The sequence below is a fragment of the Rousettus aegyptiacus genome, unplaced genomic scaffold (assembly GCF_014176215.1).
Source record: "Rousettus aegyptiacus isolate mRouAeg1 unplaced genomic scaffold, mRouAeg1.p scaffold_m13_p_7, whole genome shotgun sequence".
NCBI classification, from domain to species: domain Eukaryota; kingdom Metazoa; phylum Chordata; class Mammalia; order Chiroptera; family Pteropodidae; genus Rousettus; species Rousettus aegyptiacus.
The window spans coordinates 55,985,110-55,998,630 of NW_023416310.1; the positions used below are offsets into that span (position 1 = coordinate 55,985,110).

Genomic DNA, 13,521 nt, shown 5'->3' on the forward strand with positions numbered 1-13,521 from the left:
AAAAGAAAAACATAACCTGATTTTCTTAAAATATCTAGCAAAAACTATGGCCTTGACAAAAGCCCGTCTAATACGTGCTGGAAAGCTGACAGCGGCTTTAGGAGATGAGCAAGTTCGATGGGAAGAAAGCATCCAGAAATTCAATGAGGAAATATCAAACATCATTGGGAATGTGTTCATAGCAGCAGCTTGTGTAGCCTATTATGGAGCCTTCACAGCCCAGTATAGGCAACTGGTGAGTAAACCTGCTTTCTATAAGGAGTGGTAAGAGGCACCTGAAACTGTGTTGACAGGAAGAGGTGAGTTTAGATGGAGGCTCTCCATTGTGGAGGTTCTCCATCACAGAAACTTATGAATACATTCCACAGGCCTCCATCTCCCCCAGCAGCCAGTGATCGTCTACCCCTAGCTTTTCCGTAACATGTTCTTCACTTTCCTTTCCTGCCTTAGAAAGTTATTCATCACTTATTTATACAGCACAGGAACCTGGGGGAAGGAAAAAGGACAAGGCGTCCCCTACCCTTATGATCAGAAGTGGCATCTAAAGTCAGCCAGGATGCAGTGTTCTGAATTGGTGAGACTGCAGCAAAGGGCTAGGCAATGGGAAAGAGCAGGAAACTAAATCATCTAAAGAGATTTTCAAGCCATTTGTATGAACTGCTTTCCTGAAAATGTTTCGCCCTTGTCATTGAGTTATAGTTAGTGTAGGACTCATGTAAACGCTACAGGGGCTCAGCAGTCATCTGGGGCCACATGGGCAATGGTGCCAGTGGTGCCTTTGGGGGACAGACAGTTCTCTGTTGTGCATGACTGTACCACTCATTGAAGGGGGTAACATGCTAACACATCTCTTCCTCACCTACCAGTTCCTAATAGCACCTACAGCTATGGCGATAACCCCAACTTCTCCACGTGCTTCCAGACTCTCCCAAGACAGCAACACACCCTGATGGAAGACTACTACAGTTCTCATTATTTACACATGAGAAAACTGAGGTCCAGACTGGGGGTGACATGCCCAAAACCACAGAGAGTTGATAGTATAGTTCTAGGACCCAGACCTTCTAATTTTCTGTCCATATCTGTGTCCTGTGCTCTGATACTAGGATACCTGTGGACCCTGGTGAGACTTACCCCTGACCCAACATTGTGTGTATCCCCATTTATTGAGTGTTCCTCACTCAGTACAAGTAAGTTCTCCTCCCTCTGCAGCTCAGAGAGTGCTGGATCCAGGACTGTCAGTCTCTGGAGATCCCAATCAGCCCCTCCTTCAGTCTCATTAACATCCTCGGTGATCCGTATGAGATACGGCAGTGGAACACGGATGGGCTGCCCCGCGACTTGGTATCAACGGAAAACGGCATTTTGGTTACTCAGGGGAGGCGGTGGCCTTTGATGATTGATCCCCAAGATCAGGTATGGAACAAAAGCTTCCAATAAAGACTGGAGTGTTAACTCTGCTTAAAATTGTGCTATTACAGAGATGAAGGAATCACACACCCTTTGTATGGACACTGCAGGGGTATATAATCCATAAGAAATCTAACCAGTGCGAGCAGGTGCTTTTGTGCTGTGTAGAGCCTCATGTACTCCACCAGCCTAATAAATTCTCCTTCCTCTAAAAAAAAAAAAAAAAATTGTGCCATTACAAAATCTAAAAGTGAATTTAACATCTCATAAGATCTTAGAGATGTAGATGTGGAGGGAGTGTAGAAGTCTTCTGGTCCCAGCCCCTCATTTTGTGGGCACAGAAAGTGAAAAGGGTAGCATCTGAATGCTCTGCATACTTCATTTTGATTGGTTTTGTTTAAGGGGTCAAACATTAGTTTTCTGTTTTCTATGAGAGCAGAAATTCATTCCTGTATAGTCCTTGTTTCTAAAAAGCCTGAGGAGTCACAATGAAGTCAGGGTCTAATGAATTTTAGGGCAAGTCTGCCCAGAATTTGCAGATACCATTATCTGACTCCTAAACCCATGGTTCAGATTGTTGTAAGTGGGGTTTGGAAAAGGAGCAGAGGAGAAAGCAGAGAGATAACCTTGAACTGCAGAAGCATGGACTTTATTTTCTAGGTGGGTCTTTTCTTCATTCCTCTCAAATTTGAATAAAAGGGAGAATCACAAATGTTGGGCTTATAAGGTGTGTTTTGTTTTGCTTTTATTTGCAGGGAAGTGGTATTATTAGTTTTGTTTTTTGTTTGTTTGTTTGTTTTGCCTTTCAAACCTGTTTGTAGATTGAACAAAATTTCTAAACTTTAAAAACTTTCACCTTTTACCAATTATAAAATTCTAAAGCAATGTTCTGCTTTGTACTTCTCACACAGGCAAACCGTTGGATAAGGAACAAGGAAAGCAAAAGTGGTTTAAAGATCATTAAGCTTACAGATAGTAATTTTTTACGTACACTTGAAAATTCCATCCGACTTGGTTTACCAGTCTTGCTGGAAGAGGTTTGCTTTTCACTTTTTTTTCCTCATGCTAGTTCTCAGCTTTAAGGTCACATCTGGAATCCTGTACAGGCCATGTTTGCATCATGCTGAAGATAGATATCAGTCAGGTCCATTTTCATATTACTCAAGCCAATTGCTTTGCTTTTAAGAAAACAATACATTCTCATAGGGGAAGCAGCCTGTTGAGTGATCAAATTTTTCTGTTTCCAGACACCATTTTGGTGTTAAATGGGATGGGTGGGCTATGTTTTCTGACACTGCTGATTCTTGATCCTTATCGTGGCTCCTGATGGTTGGCTTCCCCAAAAATTCAAAGCAGTAGCACAAGGAGGAACTGTCCACACACACTAATGATGTGAAGCCAGTAAAGCATCCAGGGAGTATAAACACTATTTTCTGCTTCGACGTAAGGTCATAATTAGATTAAGTGATGTGATAAGAATGAACTTTTGTTATTATTTTTTTTAAGGATGTTTGTTGAATCTAACTGCTCCATTTCTTTAGAATCATTCCTAGAATTGATGTTTTTGAAATTGTCCACTCATTCAATATACATTATTTGAGAATCAATGGTAAATAATACAGATGTGGTTGTTTCCCTCGATAGCTTACAATCTAGTTGGGGACAAGAACAGTAAACAGCCAAAAGAGAGAGGAGGAGGAAGAGAGGGCTTTGAAGGAGAAAGCCCAGTGCTGACATAGCCATCAAGTGGGGCAGGATGTAGGAAATGAATTTATATGCACAGCCACAGGTAGTAACATCTGAGCTGTGACCTATATAATGAGGTCAGCCATATGAATAGCTCAGAGAGAAGGGCTTCCAGGCAAAGGGTGCATGTGCAAAGGCCTTGGCCACAAAAGAGATCGGTTAATGGTTGTGGTTTATTTACCTAATTTACTATTCTATTTATATAATAGAAGGATGAGTGAATGAAAGAACAGGTTGAGAGCTGAGCATCCTTTTAACCGTGCCTAGAAGCATCTCTGCTGCAGCAAAATAGGAGAAGCTCAGAGAAGGCCATTGCCTGGGACAGCTTATCTGTAGCACTGGCATCTTGCCTGGAAAGATAGCTAATGTTAATGTTAGCTACCATTTATTGAGGACTTGCTACATGCCAGACTCTGTTCTTGGTATTTTTAATATATTACCTCTTTAAAATCCTTACTGCAACCTTACAAAGTAGTTACTACTATTATCTCATTTTACTTGTGAGAAAACTGAGGCACAGAAGTTAAATAAACTGTCTGAACAGCCTTGACTGTCTAAGAAATCCACAGTAAATCACCATACTCCCAACTCAAGCTGCAAACAGCACCAGAAGCTTCCATGTGTGGCTTTCTGCCCTTGACCAACACTAGTGAAGTTCTGTAATGAGTTTCAGGCCTTCATTCAAACCCTGAGGTTACAAGAGAGGGTAAGGTCTCTCAAAATCTTTGGCATAGTTATGTTAACTCCAAACTGGATTCTTAAACTACAGTTTACTTCAGACACAGGAGGTCCTGAGGGAATTTCTTCTTTCATGGCAATGGACAAGAGACTTTCTGTGATGTACATCCCTTAGACAGCAGAGGCTTTTAACTGTAGCTGAGTGCTCTTGGGAGTAGGGGTAGACTTCTGGTCAGGGCCCCAGCCAGGAATAGGACACTCTGAGTGGCTTCTCCTGTTTTCTGTAAGTTGAAGTGTTAGCACTATATTCCCAGCTACTTTCTACATTTGTAGAGTGATATTTTTAAACTTCATCTCCACCCATTCATGAGTGTGAAATCGAATCAACGATCTCAATCAGCATTTTTTAATGAATAGAATAGAATATTAAAAGCACAAAATTATATCATGACTAGTAAGGGAAATTTTATCTCATAAACTTTTGTTTTTAGAATTTACATGCTTGGGTACCATGTCACAATGTGAAAAAGGATTTGTTAACTACCAACTACAAGCAAATTTTGACAGCTCCTGGGCCATGTGCCACCATCACACACATGCTGACCTGTTGTGGGTTCTGTTGGTACCATCTTTATGCTCAAGTCCTTGCCAACAATCAGATTTGCCTTGAGGGGGATAAAAATAACTTTCTTATATACTAGAGGTTCACAAACATTTTCCATAAAGAGCCAGGTATTTTAGTTTTTTCAGGCCACATACAGTCTCTGTACAAACATTCTCTGAACAAATATCCTTCTTTCTTTGTTTTGGTTTGGGGGGTTTGTTTGGTTGTTTGTTTTTGCCACCCCTTAGAAAGATACAAACCATTCTTAGCTCAAGAGTCATACAAAAACAGGCCACAGAAAGTCGGATTTGGACAGCAGGCTGTAGACTGCCAACTTTTGACTTAGAACAACTATGAAAGTGAACCTAGTTTCACTTGTCTGAGGCCTATTGCAGGATCACCCTGCAGGGATGCTTTTTTATTAGCTTCTTTCTCATGGGGATGAATAGTGCATTGCCTTCGCATGCTTTTATTTCCTTAGACTATTAATAAAACAATCACTGGGAAATGTACACTGTTTGAGGTAGTGAGAGGACATTAAGAAATACCTATAAGGTCACTAAAAAACTATTTGTTCAAAGTAAATATTAAGGTCTAAGGAATTTTGAAAAGTTAATGTTATCTATTTTAATACCTTGTTTTTGGACTTTCATTTTGTTTTAATTTTATTTTAAGCTTAAAGAAATCTTGGATCCAGCTCTAGAACCCATTCTTTTGAAACAGACCTTCATAAGTGGTGGACGACTCCTTATTCGCCTTGGAGACTCAGACATTGATTATGATAAAAATTTTAGGTTCTATATGACAACCAAATTGCCAAATCCTCACTACCTACCTGAGGTATGAGCTGTGGGTCTGGAATTTCCAGCCCGAATGGCTTATTATGGTGTGACTTGTCTCTGAAGTTCACTGGGTTCCCACCTGAGGGAACAGCTCTCACCCCAATCCCTCTTCCCCTTCCCAAATCCCCTTTCCTTCCATCATCCTCCACTCTTGCTTCTCTTCTGAGTCTTGATTCTTATTCCAACTGACCATATAGTTGGGACTCAAATCCCTCCCCACCCAGTCCCCAGGCCGCTGCCTTGTCTCACTACTGCGTACTCCCCCGCAGCACTCTAGCCATCTTCCTCCCAGTCCACAGCTGCCCCTCGCTTCTTAGCAGGCACCACCTCCTTCCTATCATTCTTTTCTCTCCTTCAGCACAAGGCCATTTCTGCCCTCTTATTGTGGCCAATACATGAATCAGAGTTTAATTGAGAGTCTATTTGGGGGAGAGGGGTGGCTGTAGATTTTTAAGTGTACCAATGCCCATGGCACACAGACCCAGACAAAGAGTTCATCTGCTTGAAAGCTATGGTGACTGGCAACATCAGGAAATCATGATTCAAACATCTAGTGTGTCTGTACTTAAAGTTCTGGGAGAGGAGGCATCTTGTTCCCTTCCTCATGTACTTAGACTGTTTGAGGAAGCTGTTTGAACCCACTTCCATACATGTCTCTGAGCCGTGATAGGATCCCGAAGAATCCTACTTCTGTGCTGCAGAGCCCAAGGCAGTTGCAACAGAAATGAAAACAGCTGGGACACCTTTCTCCCTTCCCAGAAGGGGTCCCGAGGAGCTACTCCACCATTAAAACCCTCGGTGCTGCCACAGCTCCAGGCAGAGCTGCACACTCTGCAGGGTCTTCACAGCCCAGCAGGTCTCCTCTTCTCTAATAGGGCCCATGGAATCAGGGAAGGGACTTCACAAATCAGAACTTGATTATTCTCTACACACACACTGAAGAAAAAAAAAATCCTTGAGTATACCCTTTCAAATAGTGTCATTTTTACTTTAATTACTGAATTTCTCATAGCCGCTTGTCTTCATAGATGCGTTCGGGTTGAATGAAATCAACATAATTTCTGAATAAGATGAGGAAAATGTCATTAAAAACCTAAGTTAACCTATATACTGAAAACTACAAAACATTATTAAAAGAAATTGAAGAAAACACAAAGAAATGGAAAAATATTCCATGTTCATAGTTTGGAAGAATCACCATAGTTAAAATGGCCATATTACCCAAAGCAATATACATATTTAATGCAATCCCAATCAAAATCCCAATGGCATTTTTTAAAGAGATAGAACAAAAAAATGTCAGATTTGTATAGAAGTACAAAAGACCACAAATAGCCAAAGCCATCCTGAGAAAAAAGTATAAGGCCAAAGGTATCACACTGCCTTACTTCAAATTATACTACAAAGAGACAATAATCAAAACACCATGGTACTGGCAGAAAAACAGACACACAGACCAATGGAACAGAATTGAGAGCCCAGAAATAAACCCCCACATGTATGGACAAGTAATTTTTGACAAAGGAGCCAAAAACATACAATGGAGAAAAGAAAGCCTTCTCAATAAATGGTGCCTGGAAAATTGGAAAGCCACATGCAAAAGAATAAAACTAGACTGCTGTCTGTCACCATACGCCAAAATTAACTCAAAATCTATCAAAGACCACCTGAATAGAAAACCTGAATCAATAAAATGTATAAAAGAAAATATAGGTACCAAACTCATGAACCTTGGTTTTAGAGATTTCATAAATTTGACCTCGAAGGCAAAGGACATAAAATCAAAAACACATGGGACTATATCAAATGAAAATGCTTCTGTACACCAAAAGAAACCATCAACAAAACAAAGAGGCAACCATCTGAATGGGAGAAGATATTTGCAAACAACGCCTCCTATAAGGGCCTAATATACAAGGAACTCATACAACTCAACAACAAAAAAATAAACAATCCAATTTAAAAACGGTCAGAGGACCAGAACAGAGACTTCTCCCAAGAAGACATTCAAATAGCCAACAAACATGTAAATAGATACTAAACTTCACAAGCTATTAGGGAAATGCAAATCAAAACCACAATGAGATACCACCTCACACCTGTTAGAATGGCTATTATCAACAGGACAAGTAATAACAATTGTTGGAGAGGTTGTGGGGGAAAACGAACCCTCATACACTGCTGGTGAGAATGTAAATACGTACAGCATCTATGGAAAATAGTATGGAGGTTCCTCAAAAAAATTAAGAAAAGAATTACCATATGACCCAGCAATCCATTTTCCAGATATCTACCTCCAATATTTGAACACATTTATTCATACAGATACGAGCACTCCAATGTTCATTGCAGCATTATTCACAGTGGCTAAGACATGGAAACAACTGAAATGCCCTTTGATAGATGATTGACTAAAGAAGGTGTGGTACATATATACCAGGGAATATTACTCAGCCACAAGATGAAATACTGCCATTTGCGACAACATGGATATCTCTTGAGATTATCATGCTAAGTGAAATAAATCAGACAGAAAAACTTGAGAATCATAGGATTTCACTTATATGTGGGACATAAATCTGAAAGCTAAAAACAAGACAAACAAACAAAAACACAATGACATAGACAACAGTTCAGTTGTTACCAGAGGGAAAGCAAGAGGAGAGAGGTAGGCAAGAGTACAGTGGGTCACATATATGGTGATGGAAGGAAATGTGACTTTGGCTGCTGAACACACAATGCAATATACATATGACGTATTATTGAATTACACCCTTGAAGCCTATACAATTTTGTTAACCAATGTCACCCCAATAAATTTATTCTTAAGCCTAGGTTATGGTTTTCTGTAAGCCTCAAAGGGTTTAATTACACAGCCACTGCCAGAGTGCATGCCCCAAGTCCCATTTTAGAATTTAAAAGTCACAGATGTGCTGACTTACAACCTCTGATGTCTCATTTAACTTTTGAGAGAGAGCATCGCACCTCTCACCCAGTCCTAGCTCTGTGACTGTGGATAAATTATTTCATTTCCTGAATTCTCAAGTCAATTAATTATAAAGCAGAGAGAAAGCCTACTTAAAGGATATGTTACAAAGATTAAATAGGAATAACATGTGTGAGATATATGACATTTAAACACCTACTCTTATTTATTCTTTTTGCTTTTGACGTATTCAAGTTGTGTCAGAGTATTATAGCAACAAATTTCATAAAAATCTTATGACGAGACAAAATATGTAAAGCTCTACTTGTTATTATTAACCAGGCCAAACTGTAAGTCACTATAACCAAGTGATTTTATTGCCTCATTTGGTTCTCACAAATTCTCTATGAGTTGTTGCCATCATTATCCCAGTTTTTAAATATCAGGAACCCAAAGCTCAGCATGAGTGAATGAATTGTCTAACACCATACATGTACTAAAAGATATACCTGGAATTTGAACCCAAGCAATTGATTCCATAACCCTGCTTCTTTCTAACCCTTCGCTGGCTCACCTACGGCATTTGAGGAACAAGAACTCATACTGGCAGGGAAGATCATATTAAGATTTTATAAGACATAGTGTGCTTGCTGTGTGTGTGGGTGGGTGAGTATATTCACGGTTAGACCTGAGATATGTCCAGCTGAGTAATAATGAGCCATGTTCTAATGAAGAATGTACTTCTTATTTTATTGGTCTTAACTTAAACACTTTTTTGTACTCTATGCTTCTTTTCTAGGTGTGTATTAAAGTTACCATCATCAATTTCACTGTAACCAAATCAGGCCTGGAGGATCAGTTGTTAAGGTAGAAAAAAAGGGGAGCGGCAAAAGTTGTCTAATGTTTTCTTTAGAAATTTTGACAAAGAATAATTTTAATATATGAATAGAAAGCACCACTCATGAACCCTCAGTCATAAAGATGAGAGTAAACGGCTAAGTTCTTTACCCCTTTAATCACTTCTCACAGCAGCTGATCTTGCCCACAGTCTTCTCAATGCAGTCAGGGCTATACCCTAATTCTTGTCCATGGGTTTGGACAAGGCCTGCATCCCAGCCCTGCCTCTTCCCCTTTACTTGGGCTTCCATTCTTAAGCAAGTAAATGACATCAATAATTCTACAGTTCCTAGAGTTAGCCAAGAGGTTTAGGAGGGAAAAAATTTTAATATTTATTCAAATAACAACATTGATATTGGTTTAAAACTATATGTATGTGTGTGTATATATGAATAAGTATATATGTGTGTATATATATATTTTCATTAACTCTAAAGAAAAATATAATTTAGACTCATGTTCAAAGTAAATATAATCCTTTATGTTTGAGTCAAGATTATCCCAATTTATTCCTGTTATCACTAATGAGTTTAAGTCTCATTCCTTCATTTAAGAATCTATTCTGCCAACTGCTAACTTGCTTAACTTTTGTTAGGCTAACTTATTTCCAAACAAAGAGTATTTAACCACATTTGATAGACATGGTCTAAGGACATAGCTAAACATTTTGCGTATCAGTTTATTCCCATGAAAAGTTCAGCTGAATTGTGTCACCAAGCTATCGGCATGCCAGACTGCCAGGGATGAGAAGAAGTGTCCTGACAGGGGAAACACTGAGATTCAGCCATAGGGTGCAGAATCCCTGAACTATATTTTATATTTCTCTTCTGAAAAAATTCTTTAAACAAATGAATTTGAGGGGATAATTTTTCACAGCCTTCAAATAATTTTTAAAGTTTCTAAATTCAGCACATACATAATAAATAAACAACGGGTTATTATATGAAGCAGTTCATCATAGTGAGTAATGGCATGTGCCCTGGAGCCAACCACCTAGGATATTAGCCCAGTCTGCTTCTCAAAGCCACCTGACCTCAGGAAGTGGCCCTCTAGGGTCTGTTTGCTCATCTGCATGCTGGGGTGGTAACCACATGGTCCACCTCATAAGACCATTCAAAATATTAAGAGAGAATTCACATAAAACCCTCGACAGGATGCCTCACATAGAGTGATACTTAATAAAGATTCACTTCTGCAAACAGAGGGCTGGGAGCAAATTACCAGAGGGCAAATAAAAGGAGACGAAGTTCACACAGTTAGATGGGGAGGGTGGGGTTGCCAGAGGTAAAGCCCCTTTATTAAATGCAATCAAGAATCAGGGTGGTAATGGGATTTCAGAATCTCCCATGTTGGTGTGAAAAGAATGTTCCAGGCACCATGTTCAGCCTGGCACAAACAAGCAATAGAGACAAAAATTGAATGATTAGAGAGATCAAATATTGAGCAGGTTTTCCTGAGAGAAAGTGAGCAAGGGAACTGTGGTAGAGTGTACATTTTTCAATACAACAATCAGAACTAATATGTACTTCAGTGAATAGCCACTATGTAAATCCAGCAAAAAGGGGGCCTTGTGCATTAGGACTTAGCTAGTAGGATGTAGCAAAGAAAAGCTAAGTAGATATAGATAGATAGATAGATAGATAGATAGATAGATAGATAGATGATATAGATATAGATATACATATACATATACAGAGATAGATATAGATATAGATATAGATATAGATATAGATATAGATATAGATATAGATATAGATATAGATATAGATATAGATATAGATATAGATGATATAAATATGGATATAGATAGATAGATATAGATATAGATATAGATATAGATATAGATATAGATAGATATAGGTATATAGATATAGATATATAGATATAGATAGATACAGATGATATAGATAGATAGATATAGATACAGATGTAGATAGATATAGATGATATAGATATATATATAAATAGATATAGACACACACATAAAGAGGTCTAGATAGATAGATGATAGATATAGATATAGATATAGATATAGATATAGATATAGATATAGATATAGATATAGATATAGATATAGATATAGATATAGATATAGATATAGATAGATACCTGCAACTTTAGAACACTGATGATGCCGTAATATAGGTATTCAAACTTTGGTTCTAGTGATGTGGTGCGACTTGAGAAACCCGAGTTGGAAGAACAAAGAATTAAGCTCATTGTGAGGATCAACGCTGATAAAAACCAGCTGAAAGCTATCGAAGATAAAATCCTGAGAATGCTCTTTACATCTGAAGGAAATATTCTGGACAATGAAGAACTTATTGACACACTCCAGGATTCAAAGGCAAGTAAAATATTTTTAGTATTTGTACAAAGCGTGTTGCTTCAAAGATTACAACTACAGCTTTCGAGGGTTCCTACAAAGTCTTTTAAAGAAAGAATGGCAGTTATACCTGGGCTGCCAGGGGCACGCATACAAGTGTGCCTGGCTGGCACCAACCAAAGCAAGAATAGACAAATTATAAACAATGACTCCTCTCGTATGTATTTTTTAAATAAAATGTGTAATGTAAAGAACTGGGAAAAGATATGTCTAGAGGAATAATACAATTATATATTCATGTTAATGTCACCTCCTCCAGGAAGCCTCCTGGTATTCCCAGCTGGAATTAACTCTTCCTTCTTAGAACACCTGTAGCAGCTTATCTGAACCTCTATTATAGCACTTGTCACTGTTGACCTTATGTCATAGTTAGCTAATTACATGTCTTATCTCTTCTGTTATGTTGTTAAATTCCATGTAGCAGAAATCTGCAAATAGTTCATCTTGATATTCCTTCTCCAAGGGTTAAGCATGGTGCCTTGGACATAAATGGTGCTCAATAGAAATGTCGATAGTAAGATGGAGTTTTACATTAAATGTATATCCTGCACTGAATTATTACTCAGATTCAGATCATAATTTTAAAAGTGTACTGGGAACAGTACACTTTTCATCCATTCATGAGAAACATAAAATAACATAAAATCCCTTGACAGAAAGTACATGAGGTCTTTGCCTTTCACCGATGCCAGAAATGGTTTGTGCTTCATATCCTACAGTCTCTTCAGATCTCAGTATTGAAACTATAATAAACAATTATAGGGTCCCCCATTTCTTTCCTCTTTTGCTTGTCTGCTTATCAGTCTCTTTATCTTCTTTTCATTCATTCTTCCTTGGGTTTTTAATTTCTGGGAGTTGGTTGTTAACCCATTTTTTATCAAAGATTTACTTGCAAATTGTTTAAAGAATAAAATATATCTACAAGTTTGTTATAAAAAAATAGCATTTCCTGCCTTCTCTGCCCCCGCCACCACCCGCCCATGATGCCCTTCATAGAGACAACTGCTTTCATCTCTTTTTTGTTTTGATTATTTAGGTTTTTACATCTTTTCTGTAAATAATAGATTCATATTCCTACTTCTTGAATTTTTCTTTTATACATTAACTGTTGTCTATATTTCTAACACACACAAATACAACCTTCCCATCCCCCGGTACTCCACTATAGTTATATCTTGATTGTAATTAAACACTCAGTGTTTACATTGCCTGGAAGTGTAAAGATCTGGCTGCAGATATTTTGCGGGCTGAGAAAAGGAGAGGAGGTAGGATCTTCGCATCCAGCATGCGTACATTTACTTAATATCTCTGTTCTCAGTATGTGCCCTCAATCTGGTCCTCAACTGTGCCTGGCTTTCTTCCATCAAAATAAAAATTTTGCTCTATAATAGAAAAATAGAAACCTATATTTTTCAGCTGGGTAGTGTAGGGGAAATGGCCTGGGAGTCTTATCAGTGAATCTTTATTCCAGGCACTTCCCACTCCCAGTGGCGCTGGATGCTACTAATTCCAAAGACTTCGAAGGCGTTTCTATTTTACAAATTGAGTGAATCCTTGGCTTTCCCCTTTGCCAGTTTAGGAATCTATTTTCCTGGATCCACTAAGTTATTACCACTCCTCTATTTGCTTTCCAATTCCCAAAATTTAATTGATATGTCTTCTTCCATTCTTCCTATCTTTGTGGGTTCACACTGGTTTTTTTTTTTTTTTTCATTCCTTTACTGTAATTTTATCATAGTTTCAGTAGGGAGCAAAGATAGACTGCCTTCTTCATCTGTAAGCTGGTTTTTTCATCTGTTTGCCAGGAGTTGCTTTGGAGATATCCTTTCTATAGGGTAGAGAAAGGACTGATGCCCCTGGGCTACATTCCTGCCACTTCCTGCCCATGGTGAACACACCCCTAAACTCCCAGAGCCCTCATTTAAAATGGTGTATTATATTTCTCAACCATTTCCAAAGCCTCAGGTCTCTAGGGCATATCTATAAGTACTTATTAAACTCAATTGAGGTATATAGTCTTCTAATATTATCT

The 13,521-nt window shown here is 38.4% G+C and overlaps 1 protein-coding gene across 9 annotated transcripts in view; it reads left to right on the forward strand.

Moving 5' to 3' along the window:
• The window catches only part of DNAH6 (dynein axonemal heavy chain 6), a 233,798-nt gene that overhangs the window by 148,330 nt on the left and 71,947 nt on the right, over positions 1-13,521 (forward strand). For all 9 annotated transcript variants that reach the window (XM_036224313.1, XM_036224314.1, XM_036224318.1 and 6 more), the window contains 6 exons: positions 39-235; positions 1,213-1,416; positions 2,322-2,447; positions 5,114-5,278; positions 9,006-9,073; positions 11,270-11,450. In XM_036224313.1, coding sequence (XP_036080206.1) covers positions 39-235; positions 1,213-1,416; positions 2,322-2,447; positions 5,114-5,278; positions 9,006-9,073; positions 11,270-11,450 — 941 coding nt within the window. The remainder of the gene's footprint in view (positions 1-38; positions 236-1,212; positions 1,417-2,321; positions 2,448-5,113; positions 5,279-9,005; positions 9,074-11,269; positions 11,451-13,521) is intronic.